Source organism: Dipteris shenzhenensis, chromosome 6, assembly GCF_047967505.1.
Source record: "Dipteris shenzhenensis isolate YYH24624 ecotype China chromosome 6, Dip_SZ_1.0, whole genome shotgun sequence".
Lineage (NCBI taxonomy): Eukaryota > Viridiplantae > Streptophyta > Polypodiopsida > Gleicheniales > Dipteridaceae > Dipteris > Dipteris shenzhenensis.
The window spans coordinates 42,181,570-42,209,351 of NC_141601.1; the positions used below are offsets into that span (position 1 = coordinate 42,181,570).

General features: G+C 41.0%; 1 protein-coding gene across 1 annotated transcript; it reads right to left on the reverse strand.

Moving 5' to 3' along the window:
- Window positions 1-4,926: 4,926 nt before the first annotated feature.
- Window positions 4,927-6,711, reverse strand: LOC147901194 (uncharacterized). Its single transcript, XM_087375407.1, has 2 exons — window positions 5,888-6,711; window positions 4,927-5,788 (listed from the first exon to the last, which is right to left on the reverse strand). The coding sequence occupies exons 1-2, from the start codon at window positions 6,059-6,061 to the stop codon at window positions 5,213-5,215; spliced, it is 750 nt and encodes a 249-aa protein (XP_087231533.1). The 5' UTR covers window positions 6,062-6,711; the 3' UTR covers window positions 4,927-5,212.
- Between the last annotated feature and the right edge of the window lie 21,071 nt (window positions 6,712-27,782).

The window sequence follows — 27,782 nt, forward strand, 5'->3', positions numbered from 1 at the left end:
TCCTCTAATCTCTTGGACCGGCGGTGTTCGGATGGTTCCTCCTCAATGGATGGAGGTTCTTTGTCGTCCAAAAACTGCTTTACCCACTTCGAGAATGGCCGTTGCCGTTGTGGTTCTGCAGGCTCTTCTTCATCTTCTTTATCTTGAATCCTCCCAAGCACCGTTGGGGGAGTTCGATCTGCTGTTGGTGGCAGTACTGGATGGATATCCTGGTCCTGGTTATCTGGAAAGGAAGCATCCTCCTCCAATTGATGCGGCTATTCTGAGAAGATCACATCGCGACTTACAATTACCTTCTTAGTAACAGGGATATAGAGACGGTAACCCTTCGCCTCTTCACTGTAGCCCAAGAAAATACACTTCCGGCTCTTCGGTTCCCATTTGGTCTTGGTAGCATCAGGGACATGTACAAAACAGTCACATCCAAAAACTCTAAAATGTGCAGCTGAAGGTTTCTTACCAGAAAAGGCTTGCAGTGGAGTCATCCCATTCACAGCCTTCGTGTAGCTACGATTCAGGATGTAAACTGCAATGTTACATGCTTCAGCCTAGAAAGTCTTTGGCAAATCTTTCCCTTTCATCATACTCCGGTCCATTTCGCAGATGACGTGCATCTTGCGTTCTGCTACTCCATTTTGCTGTGATGTATGTGGCGGGGGTTTCTGCCTCTTGATCTCGTGACTTTTGCAGTAACTTTCGAATTCAGTCGATGTGAACTCTCCACCTCTGTCTGATCTCAACTTCTTTACCTTCCTCCTCGATTCTTTCTCGACCATTACATGCCATTCCTTGAACCTACGGAAAGCCTCGTCTTTCGTCTTCAGGAAGTATATCCATATCCTTCTACTGTAGTCGTCGAATCAATGTCATGAAGTAGTAGGAACCACCCAAAGCTTCCGTCTCCATCTTTTCGCAGAGGTCCGTGTGAACGAGCTCTAGAGGAGCCTTTGCCCTGCTGGCCTCTTTAGGAAAGGGCTGCTGATGCTGCTTGCCCATCATGCAAGCTTCACATACATCAGGCAGATCTGAAATTTCTGGTAGGTTTGCAATCATTCCACTTTTATGCATCTCCTTCAAAGAACTAAGGTTTAGATAACCAAACCTCTCATGCCACAGCTTAGTGTTCTTCACATCTGCTCGAGCACTGAAAGCTGAGAGTTCGTAAATGTTGTTGCGCCGTGTACCTTTACCAACGACCTTCCCTTAAAGATCCAGATCTGTGCACCATTCTTATCGAATTGAACTTTGAGGTCCCGATCCGTGATCGCAGAAACGGACAGCAAGTTCCTCTTGATATCTGGCACATAAAGAACATCGGACAACTGTTTTACAACTCCATCTGACTTGAGAGCAATCGTACCTTTTCCTTTTGCTAGACATTTTGCATCATTGCCGACTGCTACTTGGATGTCATTCCCTACTGACTGGAGCTACTGACTGGAGGGAGGTATACCAATCCTTCCGACTGGTCATGTGGCGCGATGCACCACTGTCAATGATCCACGGTTCATCCGCAGGTACATGAACTGCCTCTGTGCAAATCTCCTCAATTGCTACGAACAGCTCTATTGGTGTTGCCTGCGCGCTGTTACTGGACTCTTTCTTCACTCCGTTCTTCTCATCTGCAATCTTCTTGTGGCACTCATTCTGCTTGTGCCCTGCCTTGTTGCAATAGAAGCACTTGATCTTCTTCTTTCTCTTTTTATCATCAGAAGAAGATGGGTTACCGGAGTCCTTACCCTTACCTTTCTTTGATCCGGTCCAGAAAGTCGAATCTTCTCCAGTCCTCATCTTTTGACACATCTCGTCCTCCAGAAGCATCGCGCTGAAATCCTCAAAGTTGAGGGATGGATTCCTGTTCTGCGTATTCAATGCCGTAACAAGACCGTCGTACTTTGGTGGGAGAATCCGTATGTACCTTCATGCTAGATTCTCGCCGGTAATGGTGATGCCAATCGCAGTCATCTGATCGCGCAGATTCTTCACCCTGGTGATGAACTTCTCTGCCGCTTCAAACTAAGACAACGTCTCGTTCGCGAGTTGAGTCTCCAGATTCTGAATCCGCGTCTGATTCATGGTCTCGTACTGATTTTTCAAGACCGTCCATGCCTCCTCCGCTGTGGTGACATGTTGAATTAACGCCATGACGGAATCACTAACACTGCAGACAATAGAACACAGCGCATCTACATTTCTCCTTGTCCACGCGAGAATCTCATCCGCAGTTGGTACTATCTGTTGTCCTGCATTGGCTGGATCCGGTCTTGCAACCGGCCTCACGGTCCACCCTAGTAGTAGTGTTCCAAAGCTCGTATGTGCTTAGGATGGTCTTCATCTTGAACTTCTAGAGTGGATAGTTAGAGCCGTCCAACTTTCCGCTTTCGCCGAACGGTGGGATTCGCAGTCTTGCGGGCTGGGCCATCTCTCACAATCTGCTCGCAAACAGAAACACATTGCCAAATCTTCTTACTAGAGTCCAAGCTCTGATACCATGTAAGAAAATAATACAACGTCTGTGCTCAACAGATAACAGGATCTCGTACGCAAGAGAGAAAACAACATAGTATGGAGAATCAAAAATTTGATTACTATAGAACTGACACAATAGATGGCGCTGCCTCCCAATTGTGCGCTTCTGTGAAAGAAGCTACGATGGCATGCTGAAAACAGTAGAAGACAGAGGCTGGATGCTAAGGAATCAGGGTTGCTGTAGCCAGTGATGAAATGGGCTTCACGGGCTTGCTCTTATATAGCCACCAGTCGTAGTCGGTTAGGCTCAATTGGGTGATCGACCCAGTCCACCCAAAACGGTCGACTGAAGGTCGGTCCCGAAATAGGCCACCGACCATACGATAGAACCGATGCGCAAAACAGAGCAACTAACCTACATTGTCCGTTCGGCCCAGAGCCATCCGGGATCATCTAAGGCTCCAAACGAGCCCTGCAACCTGAGAGTGGGTTGCCCCGAGAAATGCTCCGTGTACCCTTAGTGCGGTCAGTCAAGGGATGCCTTCCCGCACTTGCATGTAGCCTAGTTGGCGGTGTGCCAACTCTATCTGAAGCCGTCCAGCCATCAGGCCACAGATGGCCCCCATCTGGTGTCCAAACCAGGACCTACCGGATAACCGAGCTACTCAAATGCCTTCTCCTCATATGGAGGACTTACAAGTAGAGTTAGCTGGTTCCCGCGTAGTTACACGAGAGTGGAGCATTGATATCTAACACATCATTCAACACACCGTACAACCAATGGTAAAAAATTGCCTTTTGCCCTTTGTTGTTTGTGGCTTCCTACAAATTGCCCATAACTCTCTTGCTTCATGGGAACTTTTAAAAGTAAAAGTCTATTTTTCTTGCTCTTCATTTGCTATGGTAGATTAGTCAACCTTCCACATTCTAAAATATACTTTGATTCATCTTGGAATAGGCACATAAAAGTAACCACCCTAGCAAACTTCGCTAGGTATTCTTCTAATGACAAGTTCCTCTTTTGCAATTCCTTCCCTACAATTATGCATGCATTGCAAAAATGTTGTCCACTAGTGGGCTAAAAATTGCACTTTTGTAGGAACCTCTTTGGAGACATCATGTATTTCTTTGGGTCATCCACGTATCTGCTCTCATATGATGTTGCTTAATAAACTATGTCAGTCTATCTAAAGGCTTTTGAATCTTAAAAGAAGCCACTCAATTCTAGTTGAACAAAATATAACTCAATTTGCCTTGTGCAACCAAAAAATAAACCCATTCATACTTTCATATAACTACCACTACAAGTTGCATAGTAAAGCAAGTTAAAACTGACTGCAAAGATGCACTTCAAAAAAATTGCCTCATGGTGTGCCGACAAGTTTTGGAAGTGCTAATTCTAACAAGGCATTCCATGCCGGCCCTCAATAATAAGGCTAGCTGAATAATAGACATTTGCTAGTGGCATCCAACTAGTTGGCATTAAACGCAAGCCTCAACATTCAATTCGATTCAATTCGATTTTAAAGAGTATCATACTAGCTAGATTTGCCTTTTTTTACAAGAAAAATGTTTAACTCTTATCATATGAATCCTTCAAAGAACAATCTTCATCCTAAGGCCTCATTCAATCTCATTCGCAAGAAAGAACCACCTTAAGCCGACACGTTTCTTTCCTTTTTAAGAAAGTCCCTAATAAAGTTCAAGGTAATAAGTCTAGTCGACAAGAAATGATGCGATAAGTTTTCTTCTAGCTAGAATGTGCCTTATATTTCACCAAAATTCTTCAAAGAACTGCCTTCGATATGCAAAAGCATTCCGTCTCCTTCACAAAAAGACCACCACCTTATGCCTCATTCGCAACAAACGGGCTTTCAGAAAAGAAACACCTTTTGTAAGGATAGGGCCATAGCTATATTTCATGAATGGAGGTTCTTCAGATTCTCGTTCTTGCTTCTTTGTAGTTACTTGTCCATGTGATGATTCCAATTCTTGAATGTCGCCTATAAACTTTCTTAAGTATAATATATGTTGCACAGTCCTATATGGGCATTTGAAAGCATGAACCTATGATTGAGCAGATTACATATAGTTGGGCAAATCTCAATCCTGCCCCTTGATTAACATAAAATAATTAATACCTAAATTTCCAGGTAGTTCCTTACGAACTTGACTGTTGCTCACATGACACATGCTGCTGCATGTCCATGCACTCTCACAAAGATTTGCAATACTCTCAACCCCTTTGCAATTCACCCATACGACCTAGAGAACATGAGAGAGAGAGAGAGAGAGAGAGAGAGAGAGAGGTAGACATACATACAAGGGCACATGAAAGCACAAGAGGAATACAGAAAAAGACAAATACAGACAGAGAGAGGGAGAGAGGCCAAATCCAAACACCTCTACTTCATAGCCTTGTCTTTGAAATACAGAGGAGGCTGATGTGCAGCTATATGTTGAACAATCAATCATGTACTGAATCCAGATAAGAAACAGAGAGGGACAGCAGGAAACATGTCCCTCGCAGCCTAAATTTACAATGCTGAAAAGGCAGATGAACCATCATAAGTGAACAACATATGGAGAGGGAAGAAAACAAAAAGGAGGAGAACCAAACTATGGATTTCCAGGCATTGACTCCCTCAACTTCGCAGTCATCCTTGCCAATCCCTCTAAGGGAAGATGAACCACCCATTCCCGGAAAAGAAGTAATAATCGCAGCTGCAACCTGATGTTTGTTTTAACTCGCTAAACCTGTCCGTAGCCTTCCACAGATGCTTGGCCAGAACGTAGGGAAGGGGCCTCTGTTGGCTTGATCCCCCTTTTGATGTGGGAGGGTTCTGTTTGTGCTGTTGAAAACAGAAATACTCCCAACCCAATCTGCAGAAAGATAGGAGGAATTGGGCTGACTTTGCTCCAACATCAGCTTCAAGGGTGCCCCTGATTGTTGGGGAGGAAGAATGCGATCATCATCGAAAAGAGTATTCCTGCTGAGTGTGCGCTCCGTGATACTATACCCGTCTTCGTCTGTCAAAACCTCGCTGATTTCATGCCCTTGAGAAAGTGCGGCATTCCTCTCTAGCTCTAGGAAATGAGCTAGTGACGGAGACATGGTCTCCTCACAAGTATCAGAGCCTGCGCAACCAAGGAATGGACAACACAAACGATGCCGCACTGTGCCTCTCTTCTTGGAATTTTCAGCTTCGAGTAGTTGCTGCACTACGCCTCCTCGTGACTCATCGATCTGGGTATTTGAGTGGATACCGATGAGCCTCCCCAGAGTAGTACTGGTTTCTGGGAAGAACGATCCAGTGGACTGCACCAAAATCACAAACGATACGAGCTCCAGAAGATCGCCATATTATTGATCAGATGAAAAAGATGATGTTTAGGGAGGTTGATAAGAAAAGCAAACCTCTGTGTCGAGATCCGAGGAGCATTCTGAGGTGAGGGACGGTGTGGAATTGAGGAAGGAGGCAGCAGCATCGTCAGCCAGACGCATGTGCTCGATGAGGCTCAATCTGGCAGTGAAGGGATGAAAGCCAAGCGGCTGGCCATAGCCATAACCTGCTTCTGAAGGAGCAAGCATATGAGATGTGGGAGATCGTCGATGGAGAGATATGATGGAAGAGGAAGGGCTCTTGTCTTTCTCTCTCTGTCTCTCTCTGAGTCCCCGTCTCCCTCTCTCCAGTGGCGATGGCAGAGGGCTGATAGGAACAAAGTTCCTAAAGCTAGGCCTCTCTCTCTCGCTCTCGTTCTCTCTGCCTCTATCTCTGGCGATCGCGAGAGAGAGCTCGTAGAGATTCAGATGAGCAAGCGCTTCTCTCTGCTGTCTCTCTCTGAGGCGATGGCAAAAGATGCCTCTATGGCTATGGCAAAAGCTACCTCTATGGCAGTAGATATGGCGAGGGGGAGAAGTGTAGAGGAAGACAGCGGATGCAGACAAAGATGGGCGGCGATGGCGAAGGGGAATGAAAGCAAAGGCGATGGCGATGGGAGAGGAGGTGGGTGTTTCTGCAATATTCTTCTTCAACGCTGGGTGTTTGTCTGGAGCGCGATCTGGGCCTCGGATCCTCTGTGGCTGATGCTTGATGCTGCATGCTTGCCACCATAGCCAAGCTCGAAGTGCTCACTGCCACTACTCTGCCATTGCCAATTTTGACACTCCCACTCTCACTTCTCACTCTCCCATTCCCGCCATAGCCAAAAGCTCGACCTCCCACACCCCTCAACAAGATGACTTCCTTCATACTCTTGCACCCAAGACGCTAGAGGCTTCCCAACACCTGACTTCCACACGACGCTAGAGGCTTCCCTACACCCGACTTCCACACGAACCATTGGTTGGTGTGTTGGGCGTCAGCACAGATTGCTTTTCGCCTTCAAGGTCTTGGGGCAGCTGGAATTTATGTCATCAGTCGTCAGACCGTAAGTCTCAGCTGTCGACGTCGGATTTCCCAGCCCCTCACGTCTCCATTAGTGCTGGAAGATGGCCTGCAACTTTGTTTTTTCGAGCTGGCGACTCGAAGTTCAACCTGCGATCGCAATCAATATTGGTCCCCAGGACCTTGACTTTCGAGAAATGCCTCCCGTGGGCATTTCCCTCAGGTCCTCTCAGCCTTGGCGAGCTCAGCATCAAGAACCTAGGCCGGTTGGTGTGAACACAACACCCAAGCAGACTCATCTCACACATATTCTGGGCTACCAGTTGGTGTGAACCCAACCAGAGACAAACAAGATGATTTCTTAGAGCCGATCCACTTTGCTTAGTGCTCACCCATGGGAGAGAAGGGCAGTCTGTGGCGGTGGACAGGCTATCTTGTATTAAAGCAACTTACACAACAAAGGTTTTCAATTGGTGTATGTAGGGTTCAACCCAACTTGTCAACACATATTATGCATAGGCGAGTTATGGATAGGAGTTTAGGTTGCCCATGCTCATGGGCCCTTCGTCAATATCAAATCGAAATCGTACACATGGCGGCCATGTGAGGGCACATCCTTGACAGCCACACTTGGTCACCAATACAACTAACATTGGTTGTAGCATCAAAGCTATCCCCATGGATTGCCCCACAAATTCAAGCTTTTGGACACTAGCTCAAGAGCCTTAAAAATGTTCTTTCTCCCCCTATGCTATCACTTTTATGTTCTCAATCTCCCATGCTTTTGTCCTCTGCAAGTGTTAGAAATATGTTTTCTTTGTAGCATAGGGCCTTGGGTCTCCATTGAGAGGTATAGGCTGAAGCGTGGAAAGCAATTCCATTAGCTCATGTGAAGAAGAGGTGTTGATTGATCAAAGTTAATAAAAGTTTTCACCTTCTTTGGGGTTTAAGTTTTAGAAAAGGTTGTGAATATCTTTGTTGCCACATCAATGCTTTCTCAATCAAGTGATTGCTACAATAGACCATTATGATTCACTTTCACATTGCTTGTTGAGTTGATGGGTTTAACTCATTACCTACCTATTTCCCCAATTGTTAAGAATTGTCCATTAAAGCCCCAAATTCTTGTATCCAACGTTGCAAAAAACAAGTAAATTTTTTATTAATCTTTTATCACCAAAGGTTCACCCATCCAAATCAACCCATGTATGTATTTGACTACCTAACGTCACCACCTAAGTGCTCTTAGCACCTACATCAAAGCCAAAGGAATCATTGGAGCTAGAAAGGACTATTTTTTAACTCGAGTTATAGTGGAGAATAATATAATTTTCCAAAATGGCATTTTATGGGCCATAGCTCCATTGGACCAATGCCAGACTAGTGTGCATAGTGGCACATGAAAAAAAGAGCTTCATGGCCAAAGTGGACTCGAGCCCATATTTTCCCTACACGGTATTCTAAAAACCCTATTCTAATTTTTGTTTCCAATGATGTAGTGTTTGATGAAAAAGTAAAGCAAGTGATATGCCATCATGGTAGAGCAAAGTGACAATCAATTGAGGACAATGTTTTTCCTTGCCTATAAGGCATAGCAACATAATGGAGTGGTGGAAAGGAAGAATAGCATCATTGTTGCAAGGAGCATGATGAGGACTAAGGACAACCTAACAAGCACTGAACAGAAGCACTTTGGACAACAATTTATCTGTTAAGCTGGTCCTCCACTATTGCATTACATGATATGACACTAGAGAAAGCATGGAGCAACTATAAGTGGGATGTCTAGCATCTCATGATCTTTAGATCAAGTGTCTATGCTTAGGTATCAAAAGATAAGAGATAAGTTTGATTCCAAAAGTGGGAAGTGCTATGTGATATGACACTAAAAAAGGTTGGACTCGACATAAGCCAAATGTCCATCATCTCACAACCTTTGGATCAAGTGCATATGCTCATGTGTCGAACAGCAAGAGAGATAAGTTTGATTTTAAAAGTGAGAAATGCATTATGGTTGAGTGTGCAAAAGTACACAACGCATATAAACTTTATGATCCTTCAACTCACAAAATTTTTACTTCCAATGATGGCTTATTTGATGGAATTATAGCATATTGAATGCCATCATAAATATGAGGAATCAAATGGTAGAGCAAGCCATTAATCAGTTAAGAACAATGTCAAGGATGAGGAATTGCAAACATCCATAGAATACGGTAATTGGGATACTTGTTGATGACATGGTACCTAGGGTGAGTAGGAATAGTCATCACAGTAGAATGGGGGAGTCACCCATAGGCAATCTACAAGTTTTCAACCGGAGATGCATCCCATGGGTAGCATGACCAAAAAGACACATAATCTAAGCCAATGCCAAAGTGGGCAAAATGATTGATGGATGAAATAGAAGACATTATCAAGGACATGAGACCTAGAAAGACAGTATATAGGTGTTGTGTGCCACAGGTTCGAGAACTTATCTGCTTCCAAGAGGTAGTACAAAATGAAGAATGGGTACGCATCACTGTAGAAGAGTGTAATGGGATTTAGAAGAGTGATGCTTGGGAATCGATAAAACCACCAAAGGGAAAGCATGCCAAAATGCGTCTACAAAGGTCAAGCACAAGGCTAATGGAAGTGTGGACGAATACAAAACAAGGTTAGTGGCAAAGGAATATGCTTGTTAAGAATGACAAAGTGAAGCTATCCAATTGATGTCGGGCCACTCTCTCTTGCATGCAATATGGGGCTATATTTGCATCAAATAGATGGTCAAGTCTTCATCCTTGGTAGAGAACTACACAAAGACGTGCACATGAAGTAGCCACAAGAGTGTTGAGAAAGAATGTGAACACTTGGTGTGTAAATTAAAAAAAGCTACTTTATGCTCCAAGCAAGGCAGCCTAGCACACCAAGATTGGCAATTATGTTACAGAGTAGTGGTTTCAAGGAGTAAACTTGATCATGGATTACATTGAAGAAAAATGCAAATACTCTCACAATTATAACACTCTATGTGGATGACGTCATCATAGCAGGTAGCACAGCAAGTTGATGATGGAGGTCAAGGTAAATCACTCCAAATAGTTTGAAATCATGATCTAGGGCTCTTGCATTACATTCTAAGTGTTGAGATAGTGTAGATAGACGTGGCTTAGTTTTTATTCAAACCAAGTACATAAACTCTATGCTAGAACAATTTAGAATTTTGGATGCCACATATCTCATAACACCTACTGAGACCTGGCACAATATGTAGAAGCTAAGTATATGGCTAATACAGGAAAGAGGCATTGGGAGGCAGTTAAGTGCATCATGAGGTACATGAAGGATATGAAGGAGGTGTGTATCTACTTTGGCAGAGGAGAGATGCGTGTATTTGGGTACATAGATTCAGACTATGTAGAGCATGTGGATAGTAGGAGATCCACTTCTGGTTATCTGTTCACCTTTATAGGTGGTGCAATGTCGTGGATGTCTCGTGCATAGAAGTGCATTTCTTTGTCTACCACAGAGGCCGAGTATGTTGAAGCCACAAAGGGTTACAAGGAGGCTATATGGCTTGATTAGCTAGTGAGAGATTTGGAGATTCATACAAGTGTGTCAACATTGCATAGTGATTCCATGAGTGCTATTCAACTAGCATGGATTCTGGTCTTTCATGTAAAGACCAAACACATTGAGGTTAGGTACCATTTTATCAGGGAGGTACTTGAGGACAAGCGCATAGAGCTTGTCAAGGTTCATACAGATGATGACCCTATAGATATGCTGATGAAGAGTCTACCTAGTCAGCGGTTTGAGTATTGTCATGCATTGATGGGCATTGGATAGTATGCTCATTGGTTGTTCTCCCTTAAAGGCACATTGGCCTTTAAATGGGAGGTTGTGGGGGTCAAAGGCCACTGTACCTTAACCCCGGTTATGTACAATACTCAAACACATATATATATGGATGACATAGAAGATTAGGGTGTCCTGCACCCACCAAAACTTGTGTGACTCTCTCTTTTGGCTCACTCTCTCTCTCGCACCTTCTTCCATTCCACTTTCGTTGTTGAGATCTCTTAGAATAGAACAATCATGGAGCATGCAAGGAACATGAGAGTACATGCAACCCCTTTGGGATGGAGCAGTGAATACAACAGATTGCCTTTAAATTCCTTAGATGAAAAGGTTAACGATTCTTTTGTGAAGATTTTTTGTTGTGAAGCATTTTTCCACGTTGATAAGGAATCGAGAATAAAACTTGAGGCAAAATCCAAGAAGTGCATCTTTATTGGATATGTGGGTAGTGAGTTTGGTTATTGTTTGTAGGATTATGAAGTAACAAAATCAATAGAAGCAGAGATGTTGTATTCAATGAGACTATTATGTATAAAGATCACTTGTACAAAAGGAAGAAAGAAGATGCAAATAAAGAATACACAACCCTGATAAGTCACAGGAGATGATATCATAGGTCACAAAAATGAGAATGTGTAGTAGTAGCAACAACAGCAAGAACCTCCAATTCCTCTAGGTGCACTTAGAAGGTCTACGAGGGTAAGAAGACCACCTGAGTGATTTTCTCCTTTCAATAATGTCCTATTGATTGATTCTGTTGACTAATTCTGGTGAACTAGAAGCGTATGAAGAAGCAATGTAGGTAGAATCCAAAAGGGAGTGGAAGCGAGGTGAAGAAAAAAGATGGAGGAAAAAGGAGGTACAAGGCAAGGCTTGTTGTAAAGGGGTTTGCACAAAAGGAAGATATAGACCCTGATGAAATAGATGGGAAAAAAGATGGAGGAAAAAGGAGGTACAAGGCAAGGCTTGTCGTAAAGGGGTTTGCACAAAAGGAAGATATAGACCCTGATGAAATATTCTCTCATGTTGTTAAAATGACTTCAATAAAAACTATCCTGAGTTTTGTGGCTATAAGACTTGCATCTTGAATGATTAGATGTGAAGATAGCTTTTCTTCATGGAGCAAGGGCCATATCGACATGCCATTGGACATATGTGGAATGTCTATATGGACCTTGCACCTAAAGGGGACCCCTCAAGGGCCATATCAACATGAAAGGGAATGTTCACCTTGATGCAAAGTTGTATTTAGTATGTTGCAAAGTTGTTTCAGCTTGCATCCTTTTTTCCTAGATATTCTTTATCATATTGTGAAGCCTATCATTTTCCTTTTGAAATCACATAGCATGCATAGTGGATTCTTCACAATTGCTCTTTCCTTAGCAATTCTCAATCACCCCTTGTGCTACATTGTGAATCTTCAGCACCATACCAAATTGCACAATGCCAGTTTGCCAAATTTTCATTTCAGTTTTGGAAGTTATTGCATTCCATGAAATCAAGTCTTGATTTTTTTTCAACATAAGTATAGAAGTGCAAGCTAGTATTTTAGATAATTTGTGATGTTAGTTATGAACAAAAGGGAGAGCATCCATTTGGTGCTGCATTTATGCCTATCCTCATCCTTTCCTTTTTGTCAACCACTGGTTGCCCATTTCCCTATCTAGCATAGCACACTTTATATGTTGAGTGGTATATTGTATGGCAACTAATGTGGAACAAATGCAAGTTCATTGAAAATATAATCCAAGAACAAATGCTAATAATCCAAGTACAAATTCACCTTAATCATTAACACTTCTAGTCAAAGAATTCAAAAAAGTTTGGTAGATGCCAATATAAACATCACCATGGTGGGTGTAAGTACAGATGATAGATAATCCATGTGGAAGTGCAACTTTTTTGCTTTGAAGATAATACAAAATGGTTCACATAATAATCTTATGTATGTTCCTTTGCATCCTTTTCCTTCATCTTAACGATAAATTCTAAAATTTTGATAGACTCGTCATCGTTGAGCAGGTCATGCTGGAACTGGGCTGTGTACACTTGGTGATCTTAGCATTGAAGCCAAACATACAGCCATGGTTGTACATTCTCCATCAAATATGACTACATTTCTTCAAAACCCTGTAGCTCAAACTTGGGAAGTATGCACCATGTATCGGACAGATTTCAGTGAGCCTTGTACATAGAATCATCCAAAATAATGGTGTTGGCTCGATTTAATTGCCTGTGCTGATCCCATATTGTCTGTAGGTCCTTGAACAAAATTGGCTTGTCTCCTAATGAAAAATATGCCTGATGATGCTGTTCTTGAGCCAATATTTTAATATCCTTGTGGTGTACAAAACAAGCACGAAGAATTCTATCAACTTTAATTCTTTGGGAAGTGCTCCAAACAAAAACTTCAAACCAAGTAAGATGAAAAACTAAAAATGTGGGAGCATCTTTCCTAATACATATAGCACGTCCCTTGGACTCTTGATAATGATTCATCAGGGATGCATATGTCGGGGGAGATTCTCCATGAAAGGACTCTATGATCTTCACCAAAAGACCATTCAGATCCAACACAATTACTCTCTGATCTTCATGGAGAGGTGTTGGAACAATCTTTCATGGGGGTGCAGGTAGGCATAATAGTTGAGGGTGATCCATCAATGGGATGGCTATTGGCCCACATGGATGTGTCTGAAGTCTCAATAACATTCTCATTGCCCTTCTGTGAATTTGGTCCCATGTATTGTACTCATCCTTCAATTGACTTGCCCGATTGGTCTCGAACACTATTGATCGGGCATGAGAGGCAGTAACATCAAGTAGACCTACACCAAAAGGTTGGTTTAATAGTGTTTAAAATAAAGCTTCATGTACATCCTCTAGAGTCATACAGACATATAAAATCAAGATGAGCCATATAGATTCAAAATGAGCCATAAATAATCAAAACAAGCCATATAAAATCATAATGGGACTTATAAATCAGTAATATAACATCATACATATAAAATCAGAATGAGCCATATAAAAGCAGAATGAGACATATAATATACTTTATAGTGAACCATAAAAAATCACAGTGAATCATATAAAACTAGACATATAACATCAGATATATAAATTTATACATTGAAAAAATCAAAATGAGCCATATGAAATCAGCATACAGACCTATAAATATCCCTTCTATTACTTAGCCCAAATGGCTTCGATACAATAGCTCTGTGCTATACTCTACACACCCCAATATACAGTCTAAATGGCTTGGATACAACAGCTCTGCACTGTACTCCACACACCCCAGTATACTATGTTGTGGGAATGACCCTAGAACCTAGGAGATCCTGGCCCTTCTTCCTTAGCATCCTTTTCAGCAGGTGACTAGAGGGATTGTCATCTTGCATAACCGTAGTTGCAATATCTTATGGGTCATATCTTGCATCTATAAGCTCTTTCACAATGTTATCAACCTTTTTTGCAATTCCATCTTGTAGCTCTAGAGTTTAAGAGTGTGCAGCTCTGTTACATATTGATGGATCTACAAAAAATGACAATCCAACAACGAATGCTGAAATAAGTGGAGTATGTTGAAGGCATAACCTCCACCCATGTGGACACTTACCATGGGATAGGATAAATACACCTCTGGTAAGAGGGAGTTACCAGAACAATGTAGTGGGATCATTTTGTAACTGTCCCTAATAGCACTCCTTAGTGGCCTGATCCACCACATAATGTTTTGGACTATGACTGTTACATTTTGAAACTTATTGTTGCCTTACAACAGTCGGACTGATCTTGGATGGCTATATAAACCTTGTATCAGCTCCTGTTGAAGAGAGTTGTTGAGTTGATGTATTCTCTACTAAAAAATAATATACAAGAAACATACTGCCTTTGCAAGGTTTCCTCTCTGTTCTTTTTATACATATCATGATAGTTTTGTAGTCCAATTACTTTTCGATTATACTCTAGCTACTGGCACCTTGTTCTCAGGAGGAGTGGAGACGTGTTTGTGTTTTTCACTTGTCTGAAGACACTTTGAACACTATTGGTGATCCTATCAGCGTTCCTACTCAAAATTGCTGGTTTTCGCTCATAGCAAAATAAGAGACACTGTCGATTACGATGTGATATAACAACAGAGAAACATACAAACCGCAACTCTGAAAACATCAAAGCTTCCAACGGCATTGTAGGATCATACTTGCATGCACAAAGCTAGGGAGTACACCAACGATTACAAATGACATAGGAAACCACATACAATAGCTAGTGTTGGAAAGCAATAGTACTTGAGCAATGCTCAAACACTAGGAAGGAAATCTTTAAGAAACTTGCACGTTGCCTGAAACTCTAGCCTAGTGAATACACTAGTAGAGGAAGACCTCATAGCGACAATTCAGCAATACGTGCACATCCGTATTGTAAAGAAATACTCCACCAAAGCGAGCTTTGATGAGGTTCAATATAGTTGTCATTAAGCATCAACTGCAGGAGCAATCGTTTCAATCCAACAAGGCTCAAAGCTTCAAGCTGCAATTCAGAAAGAAAGACCTCAACAAAAGCAACAACAAGCAAAGACAGCTGATAGTCGAAATCCTATTGGAATAGCGACATACGATAGCAACATCAACAAGACACAGAAACAAGCACAGTACATCATGGTCATCAAAGAAGATCACAACACGACATCACAGTTTCACTGTGAAATCAGCACTCAAAGCTTAGCTGACAGAAGCACATTCTACTGACCACCCAGTAAGCTACTATAATCACATCTCTCTCCTTTCCTTTCATGGCATGACTAGCCCATGTCGGATAGCTTTGGAGAGGAAATGTCGCCTCACCATATTGGTATTGCATATTTTACAAGAAATAGAGCGCTCGGGTAGAGGCTGCTTCCCAAACAGATGATCCAAAGGATATCTTTCATGACCCTTATTATATCCCTAGTGGGACAAGTTCCTTTGATAATTCCCTACATAGCCAAGAGGTGCAAGAGGCAAAAACTGAGCTAGAAAGCTTAATGCTATCCAATCCAACATAGGAATTACTACAAAGAACACTTGCCACTAATACCTGTAGTAGCCAGTGTCTTTGTGATTGCAAGGAAACAACTGAATTTCAATCCCCTCCCACCACCTCCAAAAAAGAAGAAGAAGCCTGTTAAAGTTCAAGCTCCAGCAACAGCTCAGCAAAAAATTCAAAACGCATTGGTCAAAGATGCAAAGTTTACTGGCAAGAAAGGTCAACATATTGACAGCCATGTTGGGCAATTTGAGACAAGGTGGACAGCTAGTGGATTTGGAAAACTACCAAATGATATCAAGAAGGAGCAATTTGCAACAACATTGAATGGTAAAGCAATGAATTGGTTTATGCAATATGGTATTGTACATTTTGCCACTTATGATGAATTAAAGATTGCTTTCTTAAGTCATTTTAGGAAAGAAAAAACACCAGAGGACATCTTGAAAAAACTGAGAATAATGAAACAAAAAGACCTCATGGTTGAGGACTATTCACAAATGTTTAGAAACCTCAACAAAAGGCTAATAGCAAACCAAAGATCCACCCAGGAGCAACTGGGAGACTATTTTTGCAAAGGATTAAACAAGGAACTGAGAACTGCAAAAGCTGGCAGGGACCAACTTGGAGGAGCAAATGATTTAAACAATATGGTGGAAGCTGCCCAGACGGCAGAGAGAAGACTTGGTACAGCATCAAGATCCAAGAAGACAAAAAAGAAAATACATTCAGATTCAGAAACAAACTCAGAGATAGACACAAATAGTGAAGCAGAAGAAGATATTGAAGATGAGGAAGATGACTCATCAAAAAATGATGAGGATGATGAGGAACACTCCAAGAAAAAGAAGAAAGAGAAAAAGCAAAAGCTGAAAGAAAAATCCACAGCAAAAAAGACAGCAGGCAAAATCTCCAAGTTGGAGAAGATGATTAAAGACCAGCTGCAAAGCTTAAAGCAACCCCCACAACCACAGAAGGTTCCATGGGACAATCATGACAGAGAGAGATGTTGGTACAACCCCAATTATAGAGGGAGAGTACCACCTTACATTCAGTAACAACAGAATCATGCACCAGCAGTACCTGTTAATCAAATAGCAGTGGCAAGACCAACACAACAAAGGTATCAAAATACAGCCCCAAGAAGGTCCAATCAACAACCATGGGGGAACCAGCAGTAGAGGCAAATGCAAGACCAAGCTTGCACCTATTATGGTATTGATGGACATAGGCAAGGTCCACCATGTGAGCTTTGGTGCAAGCATAGGGAGGAAAGAGGTATACCTATTGTTCAATACGATGGAAGGACCAATCAAAATCACCAGCAACAACCTCCTCCAAGAGTACATATGGTTTACCCATCAATCAGGAGTACAACGACATCAATCAATGCAATCAAAGAAATATTCAGGCTTTGGCAATTATGAGGTGCAAGAATACAAAGCCATTACCAGGGCTAGGAAATGCCCCAAGGGAAACATCCAAGCCAATGAATTGGCCAAATCAAACTGAGACTAGGAACAAAGCATTGCAACAAGTGCTAGAGAACAATGCCTCACAAGATGTCAAAAAACACTTGACTAACAGAGGCAAAGGGATAATACAGTACAAACAGAGAGAGAGTACAAACAGAGCGTACAAACAGAGCCGACTGCAATCCAAAGACAGTCCGCCTGCACAACACAAAAATCAAGATATAGATTTACAGGGTAGTAGCAATACATCATCACAGATTCTAGGGAAGAGCCAACATACAGAAAGTGCTTACTCAAGTAAAAATACAACTCCAAAACAGAAAACAAACTCTCAGGTCAGAACAAAGCTAGAGTTCCTAGAATTATAGAATACGATTGCACAGACAAAACCATGGACTATGATACATGCCAAGACAACAACTCTAGGAAGTGAGGATACTACGACAAGTCCCCAAGAGATGCAACAAGGCACGAGCATGTAAAATGAAGACAACACACTCTTTTTCCAAGAGTTAATGGACTCCAAGGTACAAATTATTATTGATCAACTACTAAACTTGGTTCCGACTTTCAAACAACAAATTTGTAAGAGATTGCATCCAGAAGAGTCACATCCAACAAAAGCTCAACAACCAAGTAATGATGAGGAGTAAACTCTAGATATTTACACATCAACACTTGAAGATGTGGACTACCAAGTACCACTCATTGATGTAGACTACAAAAGGCAAAGGATTCTAGAAGTTTTGGTTAATGGAGGCTCAGGTGTCAATATCCTATCAAAGGATATATTAAAAAAAATTTGGTGTAATGAGTTGGTTCCAATACCATTCCAGGTGAGGATGGCTGACCAAAGGAGAATTCAACCTCTTGGAATATTGAGAGGGCAAGAGATTACAATCATGGGACTAACATTCACAGTCACATTTGTAGTGCTCCAAATGGAGGAAAAGGATTCTGCTTACTCAATGCTATTGAGTAGGTCATGGTTAAGAGCTACCAAGGTCAAGCAAGACTAGGGCTCAGAGAGAATCACTATCAAGAAAGGGAAAAAGAAAGTCAAGATCAACCTATCCTCCAGAAGGTGTTTTCCAAGAAAAACACAGCCACTTCAAGTAGAGGGAATCAATATGATTCCAGATTTTGATGAAGATGAGGAAGAAATTTTCCTCAAAGGAAACCCCACTGTAATTTCTATTTTTGAGATTGATCTTATTAAGATTATTGATCAATATACAGGTCCAAATCAGTAGATACAACATTTTGACACAGATCTGACTGCTGTAGAATAGAACAAAGTCGAAAACCAATTGGATTAGGTTTTCACGGAAAAATATGCAACAGAGGCTACTGATGCAAGCAAAAATGATGCACCAGGGGATATCACTTCTAAATTAGCAGATGAGGCAATCATGGAAGCAGAAATAAAATTTGAAGAACATATGCAAAAAAGTGCAAGGGTCAGGTAGGATGACTTGGAAGAGATGAACTTCGGAAACACTAACAACCCACAACTAGTTATGGTAGCACAAATCTCTCTCCACCTTTTAAAATGGCACTCAAAGAATTATTGATGCAGTACAAAGATATTTTGCATGGCACTACACTGATATGAAGGGGGTAGATCCTAAATTTTGCCAACATAGAATCAATCTGAAAACTAATGTAGTACCAATCATACAAAGTAGATATAGAATGAATCCAAATTATGCCAAGTTGGTCAAAGAGGAGATTGACAAGTTATTAAGAGTTGGTTTCATATATCCCCTAACACATGTCACATGGTTATCTCCTATTGTGATTGTTCTAAAGAAAATAGGAAACTAAGAATTTGTCTAACTATAGAAAATTAGATGCAGCCACTATCACTAATCCATTCCCAATACCATTTTGTGATTCATTGCTTGATGTTGTAGCTAGACATGAAATTTACAGTTTTTTGGATGGCTTCAATGGGTACAACCAAATCAGAATGGCTCCAGAACATAGGGATACAACTTCTTTTGTCATAGAATGGGGTGTGTTTGCATCCAATGTGATGACTTTTGGACTGAAGAATGCCCCACCTACTTTTCAAAAATATATACAAGAGGTATGTGCAGAGTACTTGAAATCCTTCATGAAGGTATTTTTGGATGATTTCTCAGTTTTTGGAAAGATGGTGGAACACTTGAATCACTTAGCTTTATGCTTTGCTAGATGTAGATTTGCTGGTCTCAGTCTAAATCCATCAAAGTGTGATTTTGCTGTTAGTAGGGGAATACTACTAGGACATATTCTCTCCCAACAAGGTATGGAGATTGATCCTAACAAGGTTTCAGCAATTCAAAATGCAAAAGCCCCAAAAAACATAAAACAACTACAAAGATTTATAGGCCAAATCAAATGGCATTGCAGATTTCTAAGATACCTTGTAGATATTTGTTATCCTCTCACAAAGTTGACTAGAGATACAGAACCATTCATTTGGGGAAATCCTCAAGAATATTCATTCAGCATTTTGAAAAAGATGCTTATGGTGGCACCTATCCTACAACCCCCTGATTGGTCTCTCTTCCTTTTGAAGTATTTGTGGATGCTTCAGATTCAGTAGTTGGTGTAGTCCTAATGCAACAGAAAATACCAAAATGGTTCAGATTAGTCTACTATGCAAGCAGAATCTTAACCAAACATGAGAGAAACTATGCAGTCACAGAAAGAGGGGCACTTGGTATGATTTATGCATTGCATAAGTTTAGGCATTATTTACTAGCTAATAAGGTAAATTTTCATGCTGACCACCAAGCTTTGACTTATTTGGTCAATAAATAACAACTAACAGGAAGGATTGCAAGATGGATGCTTTTGTTACAAAAGTTTGATTACACTATGGTACATAGACCAGGAAAACATCATGTCATAGCTGATTATTTGAGTAGTAGACTATAGTCAGGAGAAGCTCCGATTGGCATCCCAGATGAACTCCCTGATGCAGGTACATTTATGGTAAGGATAGAAGAACCACCAAATTGGTATGACAAGATGTTATATTTCCTTACTAATGGACTAATCCCACAAACATTGAATAGGGATCAAAGAAAGAAGTTAGTATTGCAAAGTAGACCTTTCCTTATTATTGCTGGAGTGTTATACAGAGGAGGCATGGAGTTTGTTGCAGGAAGTCTCAAGGTAGCAATTGACAACAAACTTTCCCTAGAAGACTCCATCAATGCAAGGTTGAAATATCTTTTAAAATTGGATGAGGATAGATTGGCCAGCTCCCATACAACTGACATTATCCAGAAAAGGAGGGCAGCATGGATCAATAGAAATATAAAGTTCAAGCTTTTCAAAAAAGGAGACTTGGTGTTAATGTTCAACACTAAACTGGGCAAAATGCTAGGTAAATTCAAACTAAGGTATGATGGTCCATTCAAGGTGATTGATACATATCAGCAAGGGACATTTCTCTTGGAAGACCTACATGGCAAATCCTTTGAGAAACCAGTCAATAGTTTTAGACTTACGCCTTACATTGGTCCTAATCCCACACAAGCTAACATAATTTTACTGTAGAACCCTTCTGAGGTACACAGTTATACAATCTCTGTTTCAACCAATCAGCTAACTAATGGGGTATCATGCAGCATTTCAATATCTTGAAAAGAAGCAACTATCATAAAGATATATCCCTACCGAAGCTTCGAGGGATCTCCATATCAATTCAACAACAGGACTAAGACAACACAAAAGACAGTGCACCTAGTACCCACAGTTGCGAGATAACACTTCTATTGACAAAGACCAATGAAGAGGCTTTTTAGAAATCAGCACAAATACAACAGGAGTTCCATGCCCCAGCGAGAACGCCTTCAAAGAGAAATCCAGGGGAGCTTAGTGATAGCTCTGTACAACATCATAGCAAGCAATCACATAAAAAGTGGCTACAATTACATTCCACATAGATTCTGCCAACAACAAAACAACGACATTGCTGCACTTCCCATCTCGTTCAAGTATGCTCAACTTACTCTACAATAAACAAAAGTGATTATGTAGGTGAGAGGAGGCAACAACAAGATGATGCCACGATGAGCTCTGCTCCAACAATGATCTGATGTGTTTCTGACAGAAGTCCGAACAATGTGACAAAACTGACTAAGAACTCCACCAAGGTTCCGACAGGGACCAAACTAAACAAATCCGACTACGGTCTACCTCACACGTGCCGCACGTGTCTTTTTTGACTTTTTGAACTCTGATTGAGGTCCGATGCCTTGTTCATGTATTTAATTCGGCATCCGATCCACCCACTCCGGTTTAACTTTCGTCCGATTCTAGTGTCTGCCATGGTCTGACCATTCACTCCGACTCCGATCCTCCAAATGAATCGTAATAGTCCGACTATGCTCCACTTATCTGACCTCATTCTGCCCCAAGTCTATTGACTCATAGAAAATTGGGTGGACACAGAGGACACTAGATTCGCTGTATTAACACATCAATGCCCGTATGTACACAAATTCCATGGTGCTAAATTCAACAAGGCCGCTTGCACAAGTGATGCCCTCACCACGAGAAACATCAACATCACCAACGCACGCCATACCGACTCCATAATAAAGATGCATATAAGCAAGGAGGGATGGGAGGTGGATAATACACACCCCCAATCGCCACTTTAAACTACCAGTCTGGCACATGCAAGACAACCAGAGAATCTCCACATAAGCCAAGTGAACGATAGCTTCTCCACACAAACTTCCCTTCAAATGGCTCCGAAATGTGGTTTGAGGCTCACAAATCCATTGCCTTCCAAACCACAAGAGTCGTCGCTAGAGCCGCTCTTTTAGACGATGACATGGGTTATAGCAAGAAGTCCTTGACTCCAGCAAGAAAGAGCCCAGACGAGAAGAAGGCAATTGTTATCGCAGAGAGCAAAGAGATAGAGTTGGATGACGAACCCCCCCAGCCACCGCTCAAGAAACAAATAGTAATGACTACTTTTTCCAACTTCAAGGTCTCTTTGGACCTCAGCAAAAGCCAAAAATGGTGGAAAAAGATTGGCTTGCTTCAGCACACAAGTATTCCATGGACATCCTGGAAGGCTCCACAAGATCCTCTTGCACATTATGAGGCTTTCCAAAAATCTAGAGCAACAATCTCATGGTGACACCCAAGATTATCTCAGAGGTTTTTCAATTGCCTTTGATTAAGGAGGAAGTTGCATACAAAAAGGATGTAGATAGTGAGATGCACAATGAATTCGGACTGCCTGAAACGTAGAAAAATTATTTCTTTGTTAGTAATGTGCAAGATACAGGCACAGCTGGTGTGGTATCTCGAAAGGATGCAGCTTTTGGTAAAGCCAAACACAATGAGCTGAGATTCCTATGTAGTACTCCGTGCAGCCGATAAGGGCACATGCATAAGTTGGGCTCACCTATTACACTCACATCTGATGGGCGAGATTGTAAAGAAGGATTTGACTACCTCTAATGCACATTCCAAGATTGCACCCTTCATTACAACATTTTTCGAATTTGTAGCCCATGGCAAAGAAGAGATGCCAAATGTGATTATACAATATCGAGAGGATACAAGAAAACAAATGCATGACAGAACAGAGCTACATGACAGCAAAGAATCCGACCAATTGAAGGATGCAATAGTGCAAGACTTGCAAGAGGCACAGTATTCTCAAGATGAAGCATTGCAAAAATGGTATATGGTAAGTCCTTAGTAGAAACACTTTGGGACACGCCACTAGCCAAGGAGGAGATGCCTCCTCAGCAAGCAGAATAGAAATCAGCCAAAAAGATCAAGCTCAACCAAGGAGATAAAACGATGATGCCAAAGGAAACATGGTTGAAGCTCGAGGATGACGTGGCCCAGTTATTCCTCAACTCACCCCCCAACACCCCATTTGAAAATTTGTCTCCAATCCACAAGCTAGACTTGAAGGAAACTCCTGTCAAGGAAATACAAGCATTCGCAACAACAGCAGAAGTGTTAAGCATGCAAGCTGACCACACCCTGCTTGTACTCCAACAGTATTTTGGACACCAAAAGAACAAACAAGCAAAGTTGCAACAACAGGTCCAATAGTTGCAGAAAGACAAAGAGGCAGTACATGAATTCATGCTCAAACATTCTAAAATGCAGCAACAGCTTGTTGCTGCACATGCCAAACTTGCAACACTTGAGAAAGAATATGCAAAGTCTAAGGAGCACTAGAACAAACATATTGCAAAGCCAATAGCCTAGGTTAAGGTACAACAAGATTGCATGCCTACTACTGTAACTACCTAGCTCCAAGAAATGAGGGATGTATTCTTTGTCCAGCTCGATCATATGGGAGCAGATCACAGTGACTAATATGCTTTGTTAAAGCAATTGATTCATGCACTACAAAATGTAGAACAGCAACTTACGGAAACGGCCGACAAAGTAGATGACATATTCCTTATTAGTAAGTATGAATTTACTGAGTTGAAGAATCAACTGCTCAAGATCCCAAGAGATGTGGAATAACTTAAAAGGAAAACTCTTTACTATTGCCAAGCAACCATACGATGCTTTTGCTTCAGTTGCATATGCCTATGAGGCCATAGCCTATGAGCTAGAGACTATGAGGGCAAAAACAAAGGATGCCCAAAGGAAGAAGATGCCATTGGATGACACTCTCACACTCTTTGAAATAGGAAAAGCAGAGACTCCTGCAAATTTCAATATGCCTGCAGAATTCATAACACGGGATGCTCAACATACAACAGTAGTGCCAGAAGAAGATGCCAACACTGAAGTCAAGACTACCCCAAGCCATTCCATGTGTGCAAGCCCCAGCAGAACAAATGAGGAGCCAGAATCAGCTACAGCAATAGAAAAGACTCAAGGACAGAAAGAGAAAACTGACACTGCAGATCCAGTTGTCACCCGGGGAACAACGATGACCTCAATGCTTCACATACCTTCAAGGTTCACTTGAAGGAGTATTTCCAGTAGAAAGGGGTTTGTGTCCCCATCTTTTTGTAAAAAATCCTCTCCATCAGAAGTGCCATGTGTGGAAGGCATAGCCTCCACCCACGTGGACACTTACCATGGGATAGGATAAATACACCTCTGGGAAGAGGGAGTTACTAGAACAAAGTAGTGGGATCATTTTGTAATTGTAGGGCCAGTTGTAACTGTCCCTAACAACACTCCTTAGTGGCCTGATCCACTACATAATGTTTTGGACTATGACTGTTACACTTTGAAACTTACTATTGCCTTACAACAGTCGGACTGGCTATATAAACCTTGTATCAGCTCCTGTTGAAGAGAATTGTTGAATTGATGTATTCTCTACTAAAACATAATATACAAGAAACATACTACCTTTGCAAGGTTTTCTCTCTATTCTTTTTATACATCTCGTGATAGTTTTGTAGTCTGATTACTTTTCGATTATACTCCGACTACTATCAAGAGTGGAGACATGTTTGTGTTTTTTACTTTTTTGAAGACACTCCGTATAGAGTACCTCTAACTAGTATGTTTTTATCAATAAAACATTAGCTTACAATTGCTATCTAACTAGCACATCAACAGAAGTCTTCTAGGTTAGTACTCTCTACATGAATACTAACTAACTAACATAGGGTAGTTGGGACCATAAGAATGCCAGTTTGCACCCAATAGCATAACTTGTGCACTGAGTAGAATATCTAGTACACTGAGTAAAGTACCATAGAACATAATCTAGTTAGCTTTTAAATAAATGTTAAATGGGGATTGACTTGTTAAGATAATTTTACAAGGGTTTTCCTCAAAACAAGGTATTTTATTTATCATTAAAAAAAAGGACTAAGAAGTCTTTACAACTATAGGAGACCAAGTCATAAGATATACTAGACAACATATAGGTTTTCAAAAGTAGAAGAATGCCATGTGGGTTGGACCCTTGGTTCCACTCTAGCATGGACCTAAACAACAAGAGAGTTTGTACATCACAACTTCTTGCATGCACGTGGTTTAACAACATTCTTAACAATTGTTGCATCCTCCATCATGCCTAATGGCAACTTTTGTCTCTTTAAAGGTTCAAGTAGAGAAGCAGAAGTGCACTTCTTCTTCTTGCCCAGCCTGTTAGCCACATTTTCCAAGGGGTTGTCATCACCCATGTCCATCTGGATAGTAGCTAATGCCTCCAATTTCTTTTAAAGTGTTCTCAAGTCATTCAATACTTCAACAATATCATCTGTCTCGTCATATCCACATCTTTAAGCATGGGGACATTACTAGAGACATCTTCACTAGGGATGACCTTCGGTGCAAGTTGTCCTCTCCACTCGATTCATTTGTTGTAGCCACCTTTCCAAGCTCATCCTTTGCATCAAAATCCTCTCCAAGGTGTTTAGGGTAGGAGCTATCCTCTTCATCATCTATATCTGCACAATATAGTTTAAATCAATAGTGGAAACACATATGTGGCTTTAACCATACATTACTATATCAGTAGAAATATATGGTAATTAGCATATATGCTAATAGCATATATGATAATTAGCACATATGCTAATAACAAATATGCTAGTAACTAATATGCTAATTAGCACATATTCTAATAACATATACACTAGTAACTGATATGCTAATTAGCCGATATGCTAATAGAATGCTTGATATGCTAACTAGTACATATGCCAATAATAGACGTGCTATTAACAATATGCTAATAGCACAAATATGCTAATAACATACATGATAATAATAAATATGCTAATTAGCACATATGCTAATAATAGATATGATGATTAGCACATATGCTAATAATATATTTGTGTTATTAACATACCTGATAATAGCACATATGATAATAATAGATATGCTATAAGTGCTAATAAAAAACCTGTTAATAATAGGTGTGCTAATAGATATGCTAATGGATATGGTACCACATATGCTAACAATATGTACTAATGGATATGGTTCCACGTATGCTAACAGACAGATGTGCTAAAATAAGTTGTGCTACCAGATGTTGTGCTAATGCATACAGTACCACATATGCTAACAATATGTGCAAGTGGATATGGTTCCACGCATGCTAATAGACATATGTGCTAACATTTGTACTAATAACAATCTTCATACAGCACCAAATGTTGTAATGGTAGGACACCTCTAACAACACACTTTCACTAGCTGACATGCTAATAGATATTTTGACAGATGTGTTAATAGGTATGCTAACACACAAGTGAGTTAATATCATAGATGTGCTCAAAACATAGGTATACTGAATTGAATTTCAGGTCTATTAGCAAACTTGATACATTCAACCTTACACCATGCTTCTTACCAGATAGATCCTTGCTAACAATTATTGTTGCAAATTGCATACCAACATAAGGCTTTCTAGTATCTTTGTCCACAAACATCCCAACCATCATCTTCACAGCATCATCAATTACATAGTTGCAATCAGAAGCCCTGCATAATGAGAAGTTATGGCAAGGCAAAGAACGTGGTAGCTATGTTTGCATGGCAAGCATACCAACATCATGGCATTCTCGTGCTCAAGGGCAACATTGATTTGGCCCCTTACTGCACATGGGGGATGAGGAGGGGCAAGTACAAAGTATGCATGCCCCTTGCTCTTCAAGGCATGTAGCATCTGCAAAGCCAGAGCACGTTGGCCTCCCAACTCTGACAAATTCTCTGAGTGTAGGTCTCAAACTAGAGCCTGCAAACATGATACAACATGGACCAAGTCTTAGAATTATTGAATGAATATATACAAACGCAACTCAAGATGGGACTAGTGACAGTCAAAGTTGGATGCACATGCCTAAGCATCAAACACTTTGTTCTCAGCATGTTCGGTGTCCAAGCACACTAGGGCCTTCGAGAGATGTTCAAGTCAATTGCAGCTCAAACATTTTCTTTGTATCTGCGAAGTATGGCCGCAAAGATCACAATTCAATCTCTGCTTCCTCCTTCTCTACTCTAAGTTGCTTCACAACTACACTTACAATTTCCCAAGTTCTCTTCCTAACCATTGCATCTGTTAATGAAGTGTTTGCCCTCTCCAATCCATGTGCAACAGTTTTCAGTTCAGCATCCAAGTGATCAATCAAGAAATACTTTTTTCCTCTGCATGTGGGTGGCAAACAAGCATACAACCACTATTTTTCTTGCCTTGCCCCTTGTAAACTATCTCCTTGATATGGGGGTTTCTTCACAACATGCCCCTTCTCATCTGTTCTAGGAATGTCATCTTGAAAGTAATATTCCTCATCATCATGGATTGCATAACTTCCTTCATTATTTCCTCTTACACTTAATGGTGTGGCTCTCAAAATAGCCACTTTTCTTTAATTCCTTGACATGCTGCTCTGCAAACATTTCCCATGCAAAATCATCTGAACTGCCCTGCTCAATCGCAACAACTCGGCTAAACTATTTTGCTTATGACCTCGCAAAGGCCACTATGACATCCATATTAGTACGGTGTTGTTTTTTGTACACCTTATTGTGGAAAAGAAGAAAATCCCTATATGCTTCAGGACGAACACTGTTGAACCACTACCTCTCTGCTAATAGA